Here is a 20,375-nt window from a genome sequence, read left to right on the forward strand (position 1 = left end):
AATTTATACTTGAATTAAGAATAACTAGAACATGGTCTATTTTGTTATTCCTTGAAATTTAACTAGAATGTAGAGCAATCGAATCTAACCAGAAGACACATCAATTAATATTTTGAGTAACCTCTTGACATCACCCCAAAAAAAAAAAAAATAATAATGTAGGACCACACACTTTTGTGCCAAAACTCTGATGCAGTAGATTGTAAGAGGTAGAGAAAAAATTGTGAATGCATATGAAAATTATAGGCAGCCAGTCACAATATGCCACATAGGATAGTTGTGGAAAAGAGTGTGATAAATAATGTAGTCCTAGAATTCCTCTGACATCGTATGTAACCTCAAGGTGTTTATAACACAATGTGTGTGTGTGTGTGTGTGTGTGTGTGTGTGTGTGTGTTGTTTAGGCAGCTCTGTACGCTTAACAGAATTCATAGACTTCAATTTGGACTGCACGATATAGTGATGGTGCAAATCACAATGTACCTGCTCATATGGTACATTTAAGATATGGGGTTGAAATGAGTTATGCTTTAGCAATTTGCATTCTAAATAATGTAAGGCAGAGAAACTCATCTTAAATATAAGTGGGATTAAAACACCCTGCACCTAACCTATACTCATTGAAAGATCGAGGATTAGAATTATTTCTTAATTGCAGCCACCCAAAATGAAAAAGATGAAAGATACATTGCCTATCCTGTCTTGCTTGGTTTTCTCTTGGTTGTTCAGCATTGACTTTACAAATGCAGCATATAAATTTAGAGCAGGCAAGGTAAAGAGAGACTGGGAATTCTAAAAGTCTTCAAGCAAGCTCTTTCAGTTATGATTCTTCAGTCTTGGTTCTTCCAGCAACCGCTACTTGGGGATTCAATACATAAACTACAGAGATATGAAGATAGTTTGGGTGGCCAACCGACAGAATTCGTTGATGGATAGCTCTGGAGTTCCATCCATCAATGGTGATGGGTACCTGGTTATTACCAATGGCAAAGGGACCTCTAACAACCTGCAATAAGTAGTAATACAAGTGAGTCACTTCTTGATTCTGAGAATCTAGTTTTGTGAGCAGGAGAAGAGATTGTGTGGCAGAGTTTTGATTTTCCATCTGATACAATTTTACCGGGCATGAAATTGGGGCTCTTTGACACAAGCCAGGACAGCATCAGAATCTGTTTCTTACCTCGTGGGTAATACTAGGAGTTCCAGCTTCAGGAGCATTTAATGTTGGTGTTGATCCAAACACAAAGCAACTTGTGATTTGGCAAAGAGGGTTTCTATATTGGCACAGTGGGAATTGGAACGGGAAATTTTTTAGCTAGCATAGGTGATAATGATAAGTTTAAGTTCAGCTACATATTGAATGAAAATGAGAGCTACTTCACTTTATCTGTGAATGATTACTACTTTTATTCAGGGATTGGGATGAACCCATCTGGGCAAATTGACATGTTTATAGTGGGACTTGATGGATCTTCAGCTCTGTGGTCCCAATCATCCTGTGATGATGAATAAGAATAAAGGTCCAAGGTTTGTATAGTGCCAATGCCATCCAAATGTAGCAGTGGCAACAAATTCCCTCTTACAAGTGGAACTATGGATGAATGGGAGTCCTTTAACAATCTTATTCTGGGTCTCAGTGACTGCAAAGAGATATGCAGGAACAAGCGTTCTTGAAAAGCTTATGCATTTGCACAATCTGATGGGCAGGGTGTGAATTTTCTTATGGCCAAAAGCTTGATCATCTTGATAGATCGGATGCAGAATTTTTTTACATTTGAAACAACACAGTTTTGGAAAAGGTAGAGGTTACAATAAAAATTTAAGTTAATCAATACTTTACTAGACACAAAAGCATGTATATAAATCTGAATTGAATAACCAATTTTTACTCCTGATCATTTCAACCGCTAATTGAACTCTATCATTCCTGATTCTACTTGCAGCTTGACCTACACAATGCTAAATCACATTGTAGTTAGAACTATGAACAATTAAATACTAATCTGTGAAGTTAACATGTCTAATGAGTAATGTATCTATTTATGTATTCTCATTTAATTTAATGTGGGATAAACTTTTTGTAAAGCAAAACCAATTTCTAACATTGGAACTAATGATCAGCCATGTTGTTTACCTTTTCTAGAGACTCCAAGGAAGAGGCAGCTGTGGTTAACTATTGGTAGTTCAGTGGCTTCCTTGATAATTCTTATTCTAGTCATCTCATTGTGCTATTTGCAGCGTAAAGATTTCTGTTTTCAAGGTACCATATCCTAGTTATATCTGAGCATAACTTGAAACACTTTAGCTGCATTCTAAAAAGAAATTTCTGCTTGTAGTAACCAGGTAAGAAAGGAAGCAGTAATGGGTGCATGGGCCAGTGCACAGAGCTATTTATGCATGAATTAGGTACCACAGCAGCTACGAATGAACTATGGCTCAACAAAGCTAAAGTCATATGGAAGGAAGGGTCATGAATTTACAGTTGTTCAGCTTTTCCAGCAGAAATTGCCACAGATTATTTCTCTGAAGTGAATAAACTAGGTCAAGGTGGTTTTGGGCCTGTTTATAAGGTGACATTAGATTTCAAAGGGCTGATACATTTCTTTAATAATATAGGCATTTTGAAAAATAACAAGGTTGTCTTGTAGGGTACCTTTGTTGATGGGCAGGAGGTTGAAGTGAAAAGACTTTCTAGAAGATGTGGACAGGGATTAGACAATTTAAAAATGAAGTCATACAAATCTCGAACATAGGAATCTTGTTAGATTGTTGGGTTGTTGCATTCAAGGAGAAAAGAGGATAATGATTTATGAGTATTTGCCAAACAAAAGCTTGGATTCATTTCTCTTTGGTTTCTTATAGTGCTATTTTGATATTTTTTCGCTAATTATCTTTCATTTCTATAAACATGTCTAAGACAAATTTGTTGTATTAGGTGCAACATAATGGCTTTTACTAGATTGGAGAAGACATGTACACATCATTCAAGGGATTGCTCAAGGGCTTCTTTATGTGCATAAGTACTCTAGATTGTGAATGATTCACAGAAATTTGAAAACCAGAAATATACTATTTGGATAAATCATATGGATCCCAAGATATCTGATTTTGGCATAGCAAAAATCTTCAGAGAATGAATCTAGAGCAAATGTGAATTAAATTATTGGGACATAGTAAGTAAGCGACTTTAAAAAAAAAAAAAAAAAAATTATGTGAACTGACTCATATACTACATGACAAATGCATTCCATACTTGGCGCAGCTTTTAAATGAAAATAAAGCATTCCATTTACATATTAAGAGAATTCTGGTGAATGATGGAAACAATAGTTATATGTCTCCTGAATATGCCATGGATGGTATTTTTTCCCGAAAATCCAATGTTTCAACTTTGGAGTTATGATGCTAGAGATCATAAGTGGCAAGAAAAACAGTGGGTTCTACCAGTTAAATCGCTCTTCAAACCTAGCAGGATATGTAAGTGACTACAATAAGGCTCTTTTTATGCTACTATTTTATTTTGTCTTTAGAGCAGATTGCATCTCCTAAATTTTTAGTTGCTATTACAATGTTGACAATCAACACCCTTGTAGGCATCGGATTTGTGGAAAGAAGGAAGAGGCTTGCAGTTAATGGATCCAGCACTGGTTGAAACATGTTCAATAGGCAACTTATTGATCTCTTGTGTGTGCAAGAATGTGCAGCAGATAGACCAACAATGTCAGATTCTGTGTATATGCTCTAGAGTGATTGATAACTCCCCCAGATCATAAAAAACCTGCTTTTTCTACCATTGCAAGCACAAATGACAATGAGTTATCAGAAAATCCAGTACCCTGCTCTGTTAATGATGTGACAATTTCAAACATAAAGGGTCAATAACATTCTAGAAGACTAGGACTTCATTCAGTAAACTCACTTCTTGCCTAAGCTCATCATTACATATTTTCCCTCAGCAAATAACATCACTTTGTTCACCATGTGCAGTATGATAAATGTTCATTCCAACATTACAAAATTTACATTCCAATGGAGAAGCCTAATTGAACCATTCCTATTCATGTTACATTCTAGATTACGTACTTTTCCTACTTGATTCACTTTGACATACATCATGGTCAACATCTTATGCAACAAATTATACAATGATAATAATATGTTTGAGGGTAGAGTTCCTTGGTAAAATATTAAGTAAGAGCATATAAGCATTTGAAAGTAACTCCAGATGAGGTCTAAAACACAGCAAATGCAACTCACTTGCAAGATTCAAAACTGTCTCTTAAGCAACTCAATCGTAGCCCTTCCCTAGACAGTTAAGACAACGTTGCACCCTGTCATGAGAAACCATCAAAACAACACATAAGCACTGCATAATAGGGAAACTCAAAAGTAAACTCTTCCTCAAAACACGGTTTATCAAATAAATTGAGCTTTCATGCTCAAATATCATGAAGAGTTTCAAAAGGCAGATTAGAACTTCCAATTGCTTCAAATTAGCATTCCAAAAAACAAAACAAAAATTCAGTAAATTCAACACATGCATAATGTACTTCTTTCCAAAACCCTCTGTTAGGTTACTTCAAAACTGTAAAAATGCAACTAAAAACAAGTCAAAAAAACTACCCAAATCTGTTTAATGCATTTTTCCTACAGTTCAACTTATAAAAGAGCAGAAAGGAAATTGTTTTCCCAGCAACCAAACAAAACACAAAAGAAAAATTTTAGACCAAGCACTTGAAATAGAGCTCCAACAAATAAATAATAATAATAATAATAATAATCAGAGAGAAACCTGTTTCCTTCGCAAGTGGGGCAAAGGCAAGGATTGATAGCTATAGGGTCATACATAGGCGACCACTCTATGGTGGCATTTCCATTGCACAGTTTGCATATATAAAACCCTTTTCCTCTGCAAACCCCACAAGGCAAAGCCACCTTTCTCTGCACAAAAAACCCACCAAGAAAATCAAATTCAGAAGCAAAAAGACTAGCAAAAGAGAAAAAGAGAAAGAAAAAAAAAAGTTTGGGAGCCAGAGATGGCTTGGATTTTGAGTTTTACCCGTTTCGCTTCGCTGACGAAACGAATCGCTTTGATAGTGGCTGTGGAAGCGAGGTTGAGAGTTATTAGTCCACCGGTGATGACAGCGGCTACGGTGGCCAACGGGCGAATTGGCTTTGGTATCATTTTTGTGTGTGCGAATTTTTTCAGAGGCAATTTTTCAAACAGTTGGAGTGCATGAAGGTGATTATGCAGGAAACCCAATCTCCTTTCACATCCTTTTGGCCCAGGTAAGCGTCCCACTTCCAGCGTGGCCTTTGACGGCTATAATTCTCTAGAGAGTAAGACACAAACAATTTATCAAAAAAAAAAAAAGACACAAACAATTTGACTTTGACACTGCTGACGTGGCCGACTGTCAATTGAAAAAACTGATATAGCAATGAGCCAACAGCAGTGGTACTAAATAGTTATATTACTATTTTTTAGTACCACTGATCACAAAAGAAAAGTAAAGCAGTGGAGTTATAAGCAAAATTTTTTGTTTCTCAGTTATAGTGCTCATGAGAGCTAAAAAAAATATTATTTTATTTGGCCAGTGATTAAAATAAGAAAAATTTCCCTCTCTCTCTCTCTCTCTCTCTCTCTCTCTCAGTCACTCTCGCCTCTCTCTCTCTCTCTCTCTCTCAGTCACTCACTCTCTCTCAGTCACTTCGCGCTCTCCGACCCATGCCTCCGCCGGCCTCAACGTCACCGACCCAAGCCCTAAGCCTCTGACACACGCCTCCGTCAGCCTCAACGACTCCGGCCCAAGCCGCCGATCCACGTCTCTGACCCACGCCTCCACTCACTTCTCTTCCGCTAATCAAACCCACGCCGACACTATCCTCCCTAAGCTGCAAGCCATCACTGCCGCCCATCTCTCTAGTCTCTTTTGTGTGATTGAGTTTTTTTATTATTATTATTATTATTTATTTATTATTATATGTATTTTCAAATGGGTTTGGTGGCTGTGGTGGTGGTAGTTGATTTTGGCTATGGTAGTGGTGGTAGATGATTTTGACAATGGGTTTATGGATTTTGGTTGTGGTGGTGATGGATGATTTTGGCTTTGGCAGTGGGTTTTGTGGATGTTGGCTATGAGTTTTGTGGTTTATGGTTGTGGTTGTGGTTGTGGCAGTGGCAATGGGTTGTGGTTTGTGGTTGTGGTTGTCATGGCTGATGGTTTGTGGTGATGGGGTTGTGATTGTGGTTGTGGTTTTTTTTTTTTTTTTTTTTTTTCTATGTTGTGTTGACCCATCTCTCTAGTCTCTTTTGAGTGATTGAGTTTTTTTTTTTTTTAATTATTATTTATTTATTTATTTATTATTATATGTATTTTCAGATGGGTTTGGTGGCTATGGTGGTGGTGGTTGATTTTGGCTATAGTAGTGGTGGTAGATGATTTTGACAATGGGTTTGTGGATTTTGGTTGTGGTGGTGATGGATGATTTTGGATTTGGCAGTGGGTTTTGTGGATGTTGGCTATGAGTTTTGTGGTTTATGGTTGTGATTGTGTTATGGCAGTGGCAATGGGTTGTGGTTGTCATGGCTGGTGGTTTGTGGTGATGGGGTTGTGATTGTGGTTGTGGGTTTTTTTTTTTTTTTTCTATGTTGTGTTGTGGTTGCCAAAGTAGAGTGGTGGTGGTGGTGGTTGTGGGTGTGGTTATGGCAGTGGCTGATGGTAGAGGTGGTTGTGGTTAGTGTTGTGGATGTTTTTTGGGTAGTGAGATATATTATTTTATTGTAGATGATAGATTATTTTATTATGATATTTATATTATTTTATTGTGTTGAAAGCTAAAATAGATCCACTACTGCAACATGTGTATAGGTAAAATAAATAAAATATCTTTTGGTGGAGTTAAAAAGCTAAATTTTTAGCTCCACTGCTATAGATGCTCTAAGGAAGGAGTGAAAGTTTGCCTACTCATAGTTCTCTGTTACAACAAGAGCAATTATCATTGTGATACGTGAATAACAAAAATAATAATATATAAGCGTTGGAGTGTTGATGTGAAAGAAATATTGTCTCAATAACAACTTCTGTTACTTCAACACAAGTTTGATAATAAAAAAAGAAAAGAAATTTATATACATTCATTATTCTCTTTGCTTGTTGATAAGGATTCTCAAACCTCAAGAAGAAACTCACTAATACAATCAAAGTTCTTTCAATTGAAACATACTTGTATCCCTAATTGCTATTTTTAGTAGTGACTTACTCATGTGAACACGTGCAACTCCAACTCCTTGAACATCTTCTATTTTGAATTTATTTACAACAACCTCTCGATCCTATAAAACCTATAAAAGTCTGGCATAAATGAGCCTTTTCATAGGCACTCTAATTAGGGTTACAAAAATCTACTTGTACAACAAACACAATGTAAAATGCATAAGATAAAAAACCTATATGTGCAATTCTCAATTAATTAAAGATGTGACGAGTAAGTGTCAAGATTCCAAAAACTACTCTTTCCTCTAATCGATCTTGGGTCTTTGTCTTAAACTTGAAATACAACATTTTGTGACTTTCAAGACTCAACCTCTTTTTTTGCCAACATTCAATCTATTGAAGTTAACAATTTATATGATTTAATTATTATATAAAAATAAATTTGAAGAGAAAAAAAAGATCTGGAGTGTGGCCCCCTTGGTTCCCGAGTACAAGTATGTTGGTCTCTGCTGTTCATGTAAAAAGGAACTCAAATTTTTTTTGTTCACAACTTGACTAGGAGTTGGCGATTGACTCATAATATTGATGGGCCATTAGTCATCTCTTCTATTCCTCAAAGGGTGTTTCTCCCTATCAGGCAGAGAATGCCTTGAACTCAAATTGTTTTGTCTTCCTTTTTTAAAAAAAAAAAAAAAAAATTTGTCTATAATTGGCAAATTATCTGTTGTCTTGTCTCACAAAAGCTTTTAAATTCATAATTTCCTGTTCTGATGATAAATTATAAATTGTTTAAAAAACTTAGTTTAGTTATTAAGAAATAATATATTTAATTAATATTCTAAGTTCTAAAGATAATTAAAAAATATACATAAATTGATCCCCAAACTCAAATTAAAGATAGAGATACATACACAAGTTCTTGTCTATCACACAATATAGCCCTACATCCAATATAAAACAACTTATAAAAAAAGGGGAAAAAAAATAAAGAAACATGGGAAGAAAATATTGTCACGAATGTTAGTGCAATCGTAGAAGCTGCCAATATGGACCACCCTCAAAAATCAAAACCCTTGCGTACACGTTCAAATTAAAACCTATAATAAAGAATTAAGGGCGACCAGAGCAACAACTCCTGTCTAAAGTTATTACAATGAATTCATAAATTGGACAGTCCTCACCTAGAAGGGTCTAAGGGACTTTTCTTAATTTTGACATGACAGTTCTGTTAATTTCTGTAGCTGTGTCGTTCTCTTAATATGGGGTAAATGAGTTAAGCATTGAGATGAGTATTAAAAATTTAATTTTTTTTGGAACGCGAGCTCTAAACATGGATGTAAAGGGTATTAGGCATTGACAATTCAAGACTGATTTATTTTCTTCCAAAAATAAAAAAGATTGATTTATTTGATATTATTTGGAGTACCAGCTTCTCATTTGGATAATTTCCTTGGCAAATAAGCTCAAGTTGGTTTACAAGCTATTTGATTAACTTTTGTATTTTAACATTCTTCTCAAACTTAAGGTGAAGGTGTATCGAAAACTTGAGTTTGGAATGAAAGTCTTCAATGCCCCAACAAATGAATCGACACCCACCAAGAAATGTCTGAAAAAGATCACCCTTGAAGAGGAAGAATACTGTGAAGCGCTTGATGCATGTGAAAAACGCAAAAAGAGCTTTGGTACAAAAGCACAAGTAGACCACATCAAGGGAGGCAACTTATGGTGTCATTTGAGGGTTAGCCTAAAAGAACTCCTTCCTACTAAGAAGTGCAGATCAAGTCTTGAGTAGGGGTTGGAGTACATGTGCTGTTTTGCCAAAGAAAATCTTAGTGGCTGCATCTTTACTATACTAAACTATGTGTTACAATGAATGCAATGTAAAGTATATATAAGATTACATTAGGATAAGGAAGAATACTGTGAAGCGCTTGATGCATGTGAAAAACGCAAAAAGAGCTTTGGTACAAAAGCACAAGTAGACCACATCAAGGGAGGCAACTTATGGTGTCATTTGAGGGTTAGCCTAAAAGAACTCCTTCCTACTAAGAAGTGCAGATCAAGTCTTGAGTAGGGGTTGGAGTACATGTGCTGTTTTGCCAAAGAAAATCTTAGTGGCTGCATCTTTACTATACTAAACTATGTGTTACAATGAATGCAATGTAAAGTATATATAAGATTACATTAGGATTAGTATAGTAAGATTAAAACCATGGGTTTCTACCAAACCATGGTCTACTCTACTTATGATACCATAGTCGAGTCTATTGATGTTTCTCAAAAAAAAAAAAAAAAAAAAAAATCTATTGATGGTATAGCGTATTGTATTCTAACAATAGCAATAAATCTAGTGTTCCAAAAAATTTCACGATTACTGATCTTACTTAGTGCTTGGTTATTTGGTGCATGATAAAAGTGGTGTGAATGATAAGCCTATAAGAAGTCAATGTTACTCTATTTAGTATTTACAACTAATCACTTTAATAAGTTGTATAAAATGTTGTGAGAAATTTTGCATCTCTAGAATTAGCACTGCAATTCAGGTTGCTTCCATAATATTTTAATGATTTAAGCGCAGCATTTGACCACATTACTGAGTTTTTATTTGACTTCCATTTCTCAAACCAGTGCTCCAAGAAAGCTCGTGAATGGTAACTTAGGCTGTGAACATTTTGGTCCCCATCTTACATTTGCTGCCTATCTTTTGTACTTCTAAGATGAGAATATCCAAAGCATTTTTTGTTTCTCTTGGTATCTTCTTCTGTTTCTTTGTCTGCTTATCTCATGCACTAGACACTCTTAGGCCTGGGGAGAACTTGTATGGCACTGAAACCTTAGTTTCTGCTAGTGGGATGTTTGAGTTAGGCTTCTTTGGCTCTAGTGAGTCCAGCAATAATATCTTGGAATTTGGTTCAAGAATGACAAGAACAAGAAAGCTATTTGGGTTTCAAATACAGATGCTCCCCTCTTGGGTTCCCCGGGGGTTCTCAGCATAAGGTATGATGGCAACTTAGTGATCAGTGGTAGAGGGCCAATTCCCAGAATTGTGAATTATGGACAACTTGCAACAAGTAGCAACACAAGTGCAAAGATTCTTGATTCTGGAAATCTGATTCTTATGGAAGGAGAAAAGATTATATGGCAGAGTTTTCATTATCCAACTGACACATTTCTACCAGGAATGAAATTGGGGTGGTTTGACATAGGCACAGATCATGTTATGAAAGCATTTCTAGTTTCATGGTTAAGCCCATCTGTCCCAGGTGATGGTCCTTTTTCTCTAGGCCTGGATTCAATTACATGGTCCACATTCAATGTATGGCGCAGAGATGATTCTTCTCAGCAGATTGGTTTCTGGGATGGTCATACATTCAGATTCTTTTTCCAGAATCCATTGGATGGTTACAATTTCAGCTTTTTCTCAAATAGCAAGGAGGTTTATCTTACTTTCAATAATAAGGGAAGTTACTTTTCATGGTTTGTTTTAGCTTCAAATGGGTATATTAATGTGTTCAAGATGGATGGGCAGGACATTTCAGTTGTGAATCATTCACTATGTGATGACACACAGGTGAGCAAATCAACTGACTGTTTGGTAACGATGCCATCAAAGTGTGAGGAGGGAGGTAATTTCTCAGAGATAAGAGGGTTGATGCCAAATTCAATGGTGGTAAATTGGTCCATTCATACGGGTCTGAGTGACTGTGAGCTAATTTGCAGCAGCAATTGTTCATGTACTGCTTATGCTTCTCTCCATGATGATGGAACCGGTTGTGAACTTTATTACGGAGATAAAAGTGATCTTCTAAACATGATAGAGAGAGGAAACAACACTGTTTATGTGCGACGTGATGCTCCTGAATCTGGTAAGCTTTCTATAATTAGTCTAAAATTGAGATTATTAGAGGCTAATTGTAATCGGTTAATAAATCTAGTGTGGTTAATTGACTATTATCTCATTAAATGTAGAATAACTTTCTACTGTTCATGGCTCTTGTCCACTCTAATTGGTTCCAAATTGCCTATCATTTATTTTTCAGCCTTTCTCAGAACTGGGTATTATTCATAATGAGAGTGTTGACTGATCTTAGTTTATAAGATGCAGGCAAATTTGTATTGTCAATGCATAAGTTGATAGGGATTCTTTTTGTTTCTCAGATCTTCAAAGGAAGAGGAAGCTGGTGTTGGTCGTAGCTCCAGTTGTCTCCTTGATATTGATCATTTTGATGCTATTTCTGTGTTATTTACGATGGAGAAAGTGTGACTATTTAGGTACTTTCTCTACATTGGCCAATGCAGTTTATTTAGCCGCATGATGTTGCGTGTAATTACTTGTTCATATTAACAGGCGCAAATGGGAGACAATGCCGCATAAGAGACAGTGTGGAGTTGCTACTATTGCAGTTAACTAATAATGAAAATGCTACAAATTATATTGAACTCGGCAGGAAGAAGGATCATGAATTGCCTCTCCTCAGCTTTTCTTGTATAGCAGCTGCCACTGACAATTTCTCAGCTGCCAATAAGCTTGGAGAAGGTGGTTTTGGGCCTGTTTATAAGGTATGAGTTGATTTTTATGCCAAACAAATAATAAGATTGCTTTGATCACACAAAAGAAGATAAAATTATAAATGCAGCTGATATACCAGATGATCTCATTCACATTTTCTTAATGACTACTATATCTCATAGAAATGAATGTCTTTTTTTCCAGTGGGTTATGATTTTAGTAGCATTTCCTGAGAATAAAATGGTTAGTAACATCTATATCATGAAACCTACAAGCTGAATAAATAGGCCTAGCTTTATAGGCTACTCATCTATCTGATAAAATTGTCAGTTTTCTAAGAAATAACTAGCATCTAACTTCTGTTTCAGGGTGAGTTACGAGGACATGAAATTGCAGTCAAAAGACTATCTAAAAGTTCTAGACAAGGATTAGAAGAATTCAAAAATGAGGTGAAATTGATTTCTAAGCTCCAACACAGGAATCTTGTTAAGGTTTTGGGTTGTTGCCTTGAACGAGAAGAAAAGATATTAATATATGAATACATGGCCAACAAAAGCTTGGATTATTTCATTTTTGGTTTGTAAACTCATCTAGAACCATATCTGTTTCTTTTTCTTTAGTTTGTTAATGCATTTAGATGGTTGAATATACAAGTAATGCAGATCCAACAAGACAAATGTCACTAGATTGGAAAAAGCGCGTTGACATCATTGAAGGGATTGCTCAAGGGCTTCTCTACCTTCACAGGTACTCAAGCTTAAGAATCATTCACCGAGATCTGAAAACCAGCAATATATTGTTGGATGCTTACTTGAATCCCAAAATATCAGATTTTGGCATGGCAAGAATTTTTTTTGAGAATGATGATCGAGCAAAAACAAAAAGGGTTGTTGGAACATAGTAAGTCCTGTCAATTTAATAAACATGAAATAAGGGAACACAATTAGATAACATCATGCCTACATTCATATGTATCCTCCTTAGACAGTTAACTAATTTATTGTGCTTTGTAAGCAGTGGTTATATGTCTCCTGAGTATGCAGTGCATGGCCTTTTCTCTATAAAATCTGATGTATTCAGCTTTGGAGTCATTCTATTAGAGATTGTGAGTGGCAGGAAAAGCACAACTTTCTGTCAATCAGATAGCTCTTTGAACTTGCTAGGATATGTAAGTGATCATATTAGACTTTGTTCCTGAATATTTTTTATCACATGCCTTCTGAGTACTGATTTTGAAGTTACATATGGAACCTTTTAAGGCTTGGGATCTATGGAAAGATGGGCGATGCGTAGAGTTGATGGATCCAACATTGACTGATTCGTGTCCATTGAATGAGCTTATGCTATGCATTCAGGTGGGCCTCTTATGTGTTCAGGAAAAGGCAGAAGATAGGCCAACCATGTCAGATATTGTTTCGATGCTCAGCAATGGAGTGACTTTGCCTACTCCAAAACAACCTGCCTTCTCTACCCTTCTAAATGTTGATTTACCAACAGGAATGCAAAAAGCTTCTCAAAATTTTATGACATTTTCATCAATGGAGGCTAGATAATTGCTCTTCTATTCTGTAGCACAACCCAACCATAAGTAAAGAAGTAGTAAAGGATAAGGAAAGCAAAAAAATACAAAAAACAAAAGTCAATAACTTGTACAGCTATTTGTGGAGTCATATTATTCCTTTTGTTATCATGAAGATTTCCCATGTATTTTATAGAATTCTTTATTATATCAATATCAACTCTTTCTACATCACTGCAGAACATTGTATTTTCAGACAATCCATCTTTTAAGTAAACCTCAATGAAGATTTACTTGTGAAAATTCCTTATGGTTAAGATTTTATTATTACTTATATGGCAATTCTAGCAAAATAATTATAATCCTGATTGGACCCTACATCAAATCCAAGAATGATAGCTTGTTAATGCGCCAGATTTTAGATTAATAGCATTTAGACTTTACAAACTTTTTAAGGAGTTCATTGCCCTAGACCACAAGGACATAATTCAGGTGGGTTATTTCATCAGCCTATAATGCCAAACATCAGATAAAGGTATATTTTCTATTTCAGACTTTTCACTACAAAAATGACATGTTCTGTTAAGAAACTTAACAGCGCAAGGATTATAAGACTGCAGTCAACCTTGGCCAACCAAATCAATCATAGCTTTCATGAAAGTGAGGGCAACATGCACCAACCCCAACTGATCAACTCTCGAAATTATTGAACAATTTTTTAATGGATTATTATTGAACATTTAATTCATACAAAAATAATATGCTGCAGCAACACCTTTAATAGATTAAGAACTTTTTATTTTTCTCTGAAGGGCCATCACAGAAGGATGTCTTCGCCTGTAGTGGTCCACTTGTAGTTCTAGACTTCTTTCTAGTGCCTTAAATTTTATGCAATTGACTATTGACTATGTTTTTGGAGGTCATTTATAGTTAGTCTGTATCACTGAGAATAGCCAAAGACTGAAATTTCTGCCAACAGTCAGAATTTTTAGTTAATATTCTTAGTGTAATTTTAGGTAGTGCTTATCAAAATATATACTGTAATCTTTTGTAGCCTTTTATACTAAACATGTGACAATAGATTTTTTTTTTTTAATATTACTTTTTTTTTTTTTCTTTTTAAAAAATTTGAGACAAAAAGCTAAAAGTTGTTTAATTTAGGCCGTTAACTCTCAACCATAATTTTAAAAACCGGACCGGAAGATGTAGGGTCTAAAATGAGAATCGCCTGAAAATGTAAGGACGAAAATGTTTCGCCTAATTTTTTTATTTTTGGGTCTAAAAGATCAATTTCATAACGACTAACGACTTTTCATAACAAAACCGCGGGAAAGGGCCCTCCACGTCGGCAAATATGTTCTTAGGGACCCATCAATAAATGCTACTGTACACATTGCTCCATTTTATTTTATTTTTGCCGACGGCATCTCCCATTGGCTCCTCAAACTGTGTTTGATTGAGTCAGAGTCACGAATGAGAATGACATGAGTGATGCAAGTCGTTCCATTCGACCTTTTTTATGTTGCACCATGGATCTTTTAATACCAAATTCATGGATTTTTTTAGTTGAATGAGATAGTTTATTAGTAATCAATAATTTCTATTTTGACTAATAAATATTAATTTTAGCACAAGTTAGGGACCCAATATAATAGAGGTCACTATTGAATGTTCCGTATGTCAAATTTGTTGAATTTGCGTTTTGAATAATATTATAATTTAATTTAATTTAACAACCATATACATTTTGACCAAGAGGATTGCTACACTCTTTGGACTTTGGAGTTTTAGAGGCCAGACTTATACTTCCAGAGTTTTAATATCATGCGTCTGTAACCAACGACTACAGATTCCAAAGTAAAGAATCAAAGTATAAGAAACTTGTTTTGTCCTAAAAATAGAATTGACATCCATGAAAGTCCATTCCATAGCATCTCTCTCTGAACCAAATTGTGACAAACTACTAGTAGTAAAATGCGAGAGGAGCTAGAGTAGAGATATATCATATATGATAAAGGAATAGCCGCCAACGATGCCATTCCTTCTCTGCCTCTCTCTCAAGTCTCTTCCTGCCAATATTGAGATTCTCCTTCACTAGTATGATATCCCTCTCTTCCATTGACTTTCCATTAGTCTAAGCTTGCTATATATTTTATATATATAGAAATATAGACAGACAGAGAGAGAGCTCTGCGTTTCTCAGCCTTGAACCCTTCCTTCAAAGTTCAATGGCCAAAAGTGCAACTTCTTTGTTAATCATATCAGTTTTCCACTGTTGCTTTCTGTTATCTCTATCTCAAGCAAAAGACACCCTTAAACCAGGAGAGGACCTCAGAGAGGCTAAGACCTTAGTTTCTTCAAATGGAGTCTTTGAATTAGGCTTCTTCAGCTCCAGCAGCTCCTCCTCAAGCAACCACTACTTGGGAATTTGGTTCAAGAACGACCCAAACAAGAAGCCAGTCTGGGTTGCAAACCGTGAAAATCCCATTTTAGACTCTTCTGGAGTCCTCTCTATAAGATATGATGGGAATTTAGTGATGGTTGACAGAAGGCAAATTCCCATAATTGTCAACTCTGGAATGCTTGCCACAACTACAAACACAAGCTCAACACTTCTTGATTCTGGTAACCTTCGTCTTGGAGATGGAGATAACATTGTTTGGCAGAGTTTTGATTATCCATCTGACACATTGTTGCCCGGAATGAGACTTGGATGGTTCAACTTAGGCACACAACATTTGAGAGAACAGTTTCTTGTCTCATGGCAAAGTCTGTCTGTTCCTGCCACAGGCTCTTTTGCTCTTGGTCTTGATTCAAATAATGGAACACAAGTAAAGGTTTGGCATAGGAATGGGGTTTCACGGCAAATTGCATTTTGGGATGGCCAGAGGTTGAAATTTATGATTGAGAGTTCGTCAGAGGACTACAATTTTAGCTTTGTGTCAAAACCAGATGAGGTTTACATTACTTTTAATACTAGAGAGAATTATACTTCTTCATGGTTTGTGATGTCCTCAACTGGGCAAATTCAGGAGTACAAAATGTTGGGACAAAAGATTTCAATGGTGAATCGTTCAATTTGTGAAAATACTACAGTAAGCGATGCCACTGATTGTTACATAGTGAGGCCGTCCTTGTGCCAAGATGGAGATAAATTCTCTGAAATCAAAGGGTCCTTGCCAAATTCAACTGTTATAAGTGATTCAGCTCATTTGGGTCCTAGTGACTGTGAGATATTGTGCAGGGGAAATTGTTCTTGTACTGCGTTTGCTTCTTTTCGTGATGATGGTACAGGATGTGAATTTTATTATGGGGATAAAAGAGCTCTTTTGGGAATCATTGGTGTAGGGAAGTCCATAATATATTTTCGTGGGGATATTTTACCCAAACCTGGTGATACAGGTACTGCTTTAGAATCTAGTAAGCCTTATTGTACTTGAAATATTTTGAACATGCATTTTGATGGAAATCAAAATGTTATAGATTTTTATGAGCAAAAAGGGAAGCTACCTGCAGGCTGCTGCATGATTAATTTCACTGGGCCTATCAGCTTGCCTTGTTACTCAATAATCTATAACATCTAGATACCATGTTACAACATGGATTTGATTTAAAGGTATCATTAATTGGTGCAGGATTTTCAATTTTGGTGACATGTTTGATTTAACATCTCATTCATCTGACAGTCTTAACGCTAGAATATTACACCAACCAAATTGATGCTGAAAATGCTTAGCGTTTGTAGAATCTAAATGTCAATGTGCAGAAAAATGAGACTCTTGAAATTATTTTCAGGTGAACAGAACAGCAGGAGGCTGAGGTTGCTAGTCATAATTACAGTTGTTTCTTTACTAGTACCTATTATAGTTGCCTTAATTTGTTACATACAATGGAGAAAGCAAGGTTGTAGAGGTACCCTATTCATGCTATAAAGTTTTCATATATTTATATTATTGTACTTCAAGCAAATTTAACTTTTCACTTTTCTCCCTCACAAAGCAGGAGGGAAGGGGAACGAAGACAGCATGAGAAGAAGTCTAGAACGGTTCCTTTTTCAAATTGGCTCTAATGTAGCAGAATTTGACGAAGATAAACCTGAAGACAGATATAATCGAAAGAAGGATCATGAACTGCCACTACTCAGTTTTTCTTGCATGGCAACAGCTACAAATAACTTCTCTGACGAAAACAAGCTTGGTGAGGGTGGTTTTGGGCCTGTTTACAAGGTAATTCCATATAGAATGACTTTCAAGAGTGATTTCTTTTCTTTGTTTTCTCAGTGAAGAATGTAAATGACAATAGAAACTTTCATTTTGTAAATGAAGTATTTAATAAAGACTTGATACATAGCTTGTTTACTTTTAGCAAAATTTTGTATAAAAGCATAAGGCTAAAGTTTCATAAGCATTGGCAACCACCAAAAAATGTTTGTAAGCATCAGTGTGAATGACTAGTCTATGGCAGGACCTATGCAATTACTAATTAGATACATGGACATGAAACTCATTCTAGTCACTAGTTGCTGTAGTTTACATTGCTATATCTCATATGTAGAGTACAAATAAAAAATTTACCATTTTTTTTTTATTATAAAGAAAATAACTAGCAGCAAATTGAGGTTCTGCAGGGTGCGTTGCTAGGGCATGAAATTGCTGTGAAAAGACTTTCTAAAAAGTCAGGACAAGGATTGGAGGAGTTCAAAAATGAGGTTCAGTTGATCTCAAAGCTCCAACACAGGAATCTTGTTAGACTTTTGGGTTGTTGCATTGAAAAAGAAGAAAAAATTTTGATCTATGAGTACATGGCCAACAACAGCTTGGATTCCTTCCTTTTTGGTATGTGATGGCCTTGTTTTATTTCCATCTTTGTGCATTTTTGTCTGAGTGTGAGATTAAATTTAAAATTTGAACCAGATCCTACAAAGAAAATATTATTGGATTGGAAGAATCGTGTTTTTATCATTGAAGGGATAGCTCAAGGGCTTCTTTATCTTCACAAGTACTCGAGATTTAGGATTATTCATCGTGATTTAAAGACCAGCAATATATTGTTGGATCCTCATATGAATCCCAAAATATCAGACTTTGGCATGGCAAGGATTTTTGGAGAGGATGAAGTTCGGGCAAAAACAAATAGGGTTGTCGGGACATAGTAAGTGATTGCTTGTTCTTTAAGCATGAGCTAAGTGCATTCATTAACATATTCTTGTTCATGCCTAGGCATAGCTACTTACTTGCACATGTGCATACATTTCATTTTTATCACTAATCACTTGTGTCACTTTTTGAAACAGTGGTTATATGTCTCCTGAGTATGTTGTGCATGGTCATTTCTCTACAAAATCTGATGTGTTTAGCTTTGGAGTCATTATACTGGAGATCATTAGTGGCAGGAAAAATGTAACCTTTTGCCATTCAAATAGGTCTTTGAACCTACTAGGATATGTAAGTAACTACATATAAACTACATTCTGAACACTCAGTTTATGGTTTAATTCTTTTATATACCCTTTTTTATTAGTATTTAGCTAAATTAACCCACCTTTCTCCTCTTTCTAACAACTTGAAATGTTTGAAGGCTTGGGATTTGTGGAAAGAAGGAAAAGGCTCGGAGTTGATGGATCCAACATTATCTAACTCATGTTCGATAAGCCAATTTATGCTATGCATTCAGATTGGTCTCTTGTGTGTGCAAGCGCATCCAGGAGATAGACCTACCATGTCAGATATGATTTCTATGCTAAGCAATGATATTACAAATTTGCCTGCTCCCAAAGAACCAGCATTTTCCACTCATACAAGTTACTCAAATTTGCCTAGTCCACAGTACACTTTGAATGATGCTACATTTTCAGACATAGAAGCTCGATGATAGTTAACAAGTAATAACTTTCCTGAATTGTTAATTCTTTGAGATCAAGGGTCTCTGAAATGAAATTGTTAGAGTCTGAGTATGAAATATGAATTGGATTCTCAAAATTGGTTGATTGAACTTTGGTAGAGTCTGTTTACACTCAACAATAATATATTTTTTCTAAAACTTTCTTTAATTCACACTTCCATTTCTTTCAGATTATACTTTGTATAACAATAACGGGGCTACATAACATTTTCTCATGACTAATGTGTATATGGTAATAGATATTATATGAAGTTGCTCTTCTTTGATTATTAATTATTATCCCACAAAAGAATATTTTAAAAATTAAAGAGGTAATCTGAAATTGAGCCTAAGATATGAGAGCATTGGCTGAATTTTACTAGGCTTTGGGTCAGTGCAATGCTATGAGTCCGATTGCATGTGTTCATAATTTACTCAACAGGCAGTCCATCTGGGCCAAAATGACCATATACCACTATTTAGCAAAATATTTGGTAATATACATTGTTTGTAAAATATTTATCAATCTACTATCTTTTTGAAATTTGAGTTTGTTGTGTAACTCAAGTTCCAGAAACTTGAGTTCTTTGAAAAAATAACCTTCAAGTTTGCTGTGATATTTTTTATGAAACTTGAGTTTTTGCGAAATATTTAACAATCTATTACTTTTTTGAAACTCGAGTTTGTCGTATAACTCAAGTTTCAGAAATTTGAGTTCTTCGAATAAATAGCCTTCAAGTTTGCTGTGCAATTTTTTATGGAACTCAAGTTCTTGGAGCTTAATTTGCATAAAAAATTAGTGGCTATTTTCCATATAACTCGGTTTTATGAAACTCGAGTTTTAAAAAAGTGGTAGATACGTACATATTTAACTAAATAGTGGTAATTGGTCATTTTGGCTAGTCCATCTGACCATCAACTACAGCATTAATATTAGCCATAAATGTTTCAAGATGAGATGGATTTCCGCTAGAATGAAATATGTTAGATGATTCAGATTATTTTCTTAGCTTCTATGTCCACTCAGCAGTTACGCAGAACCATGTTTCTGGGTTAGCAATGTGGAGAGGGCTAGCTAACTGTACCCAAAGGAAAAGTAAAGGGAAAACACACCCAAGCAAAAACCCAAATCCACCTTTATTATTATTGGGTAGGTTTAGGTCCAATGGGCTTGTGATTGACCAAAAAAGACAATGAAACAGAGTTTGCAACAATGAGCTGAGGAACTTCAGCTGGGGTACCTTTTGAC

At 35.6% G+C, this 20,375-nt stretch overlaps 3 protein-coding genes across 6 annotated transcripts; 2 read left to right on the top strand and 1 right to left on the bottom strand.

Moving 5' to 3' along the window:
- Nucleotides 1–550: 550 nt before the first annotated feature.
- Nucleotides 551–5,351, bottom strand: LOC112019933 (protein BUNDLE SHEATH DEFECTIVE 2, chloroplastic-like). 2 transcript variants are annotated; one of them, XM_065764649.1, is made up of 4 exons: nucleotides 5,060–5,350; nucleotides 4,793–4,941; nucleotides 4,258–4,331; nucleotides 551–1,006 (listed from the first exon to the last, which is right to left on the bottom strand). In XM_065764649.1, exons 1-3 carry the CDS (start codon nucleotides 5,183–5,185, stop codon nucleotides 4,289–4,291), a joined length of 318 nt encoding a protein of 105 aa, XP_065620721.1. In that variant the 5' UTR covers nucleotides 5,186–5,350; the 3' UTR covers nucleotides 551–1,006; nucleotides 4,258–4,288. The 2 variants fall into 2 exon arrangements, with proteins under 2 accessions (XP_065620721.1, XP_065620722.1); XM_065764650.1 differs by lacking the exon at nucleotides 551–1,006 and adding an exon at nucleotides 1,014–3,787 and having other exon boundaries at nucleotides 5,060–5,351.
- Nucleotides 5,352–9,922: 4,571 nt separating this feature from the next.
- Nucleotides 9,923–13,490, top strand: LOC112027978 (G-type lectin S-receptor-like serine/threonine-protein kinase CES101). The gene is given in 8 exon segments (XM_065764651.1): nucleotides 9,923–10,109; nucleotides 10,112–11,083; nucleotides 11,376–11,534; nucleotides 11,566–11,777; nucleotides 12,096–12,303; nucleotides 12,390–12,627; nucleotides 12,745–12,895; nucleotides 12,987–13,490. Coding segments are annotated over 8 exon segments (2,409 nt in total). The 5' UTR covers nucleotides 9,923–9,934; the 3' UTR covers nucleotides 13,281–13,490.
- A 1,597-nt stretch (nucleotides 13,491–15,087) lies between these two features.
- LOC112027996 (G-type lectin S-receptor-like serine/threonine-protein kinase At1g11330) lies at nucleotides 15,088–19,362 on the top strand. Of its 3 annotated transcripts, none has more exons than XM_065764652.1 (7): nucleotides 15,088–16,648; nucleotides 17,042–17,158; nucleotides 17,249–17,472; nucleotides 17,874–18,081; nucleotides 18,160–18,397; nucleotides 18,540–18,690; nucleotides 18,824–19,362. In XM_065764652.1, the coding sequence occupies exons 1-7, from the start codon at nucleotides 15,475–15,477 to the stop codon at nucleotides 19,115–19,117; spliced, it is 2,406 nt and encodes an 801-aa protein (XP_065620724.1). In that variant the 5' UTR covers nucleotides 15,088–15,474; the 3' UTR covers nucleotides 19,118–19,362. The 3 variants fall into 3 exon arrangements, with proteins under 3 accessions (XP_065620724.1, XP_065620725.1, XP_065620726.1); XM_065764653.1 differs by having other exon boundaries at nucleotides 17,042–17,149; XM_065764654.1 differs by lacking the exon at nucleotides 17,042–17,158.
- Nucleotides 19,363–20,375: the final 1,013 nt, after the last annotated feature.

The sequence above is a fragment of the Quercus suber genome, unplaced genomic scaffold (assembly GCF_002906115.3).
Source record: "Quercus suber isolate HL8 unplaced genomic scaffold, Cork oak 2.0 scaffold_574, whole genome shotgun sequence".
NCBI classification, from domain to species: domain Eukaryota; kingdom Viridiplantae; phylum Streptophyta; class Magnoliopsida; order Fagales; family Fagaceae; genus Quercus; species Quercus suber.

Excerpts from the sequence above, each read along its gene's own strand:
- LOC112019933 (XM_065764649.1), bottom strand. The coding sequence starts at position 5,185 with ATGATACCAAAGCCAATTCGCCCGTTGGCCACCGTAGCCGCTGTCATC. Across the intron at positions 4,942-5,059 it reads TCGTCAGCGAAGCGAAACGG|AGAAAGGTGGCTTTGCCTTG; the intron begins GTAAAACTCAAA and ends TTTTTTGTGCAG. Across the intron at positions 4,332-4,792 it reads CCCACTTGCGAAGGAAACAG|GGTGCAACGTTGTCTTAACT; the intron begins GTTTCTCTCTGA and ends TTCTCATGACAG.
- LOC112027996 (XM_065764652.1), top strand. The coding sequence starts at position 15,475 with ATGGCCAAAAGTGCAACTTCTTTGTTAATCATATCAGTTTTCCACTGT. Across the intron at positions 18,082-18,159 it reads CTTGGATTCCTTCCTTTTTG|ATCCTACAAAGAAAATATTA; the intron begins GTATGTGATGGC and ends AATTTGAACCAG. Across the intron at positions 18,398-18,539 it reads AATAGGGTTGTCGGGACATA|TGGTTATATGTCTCCTGAGT; the intron begins GTAAGTGATTGC and ends TTTTTGAAACAG.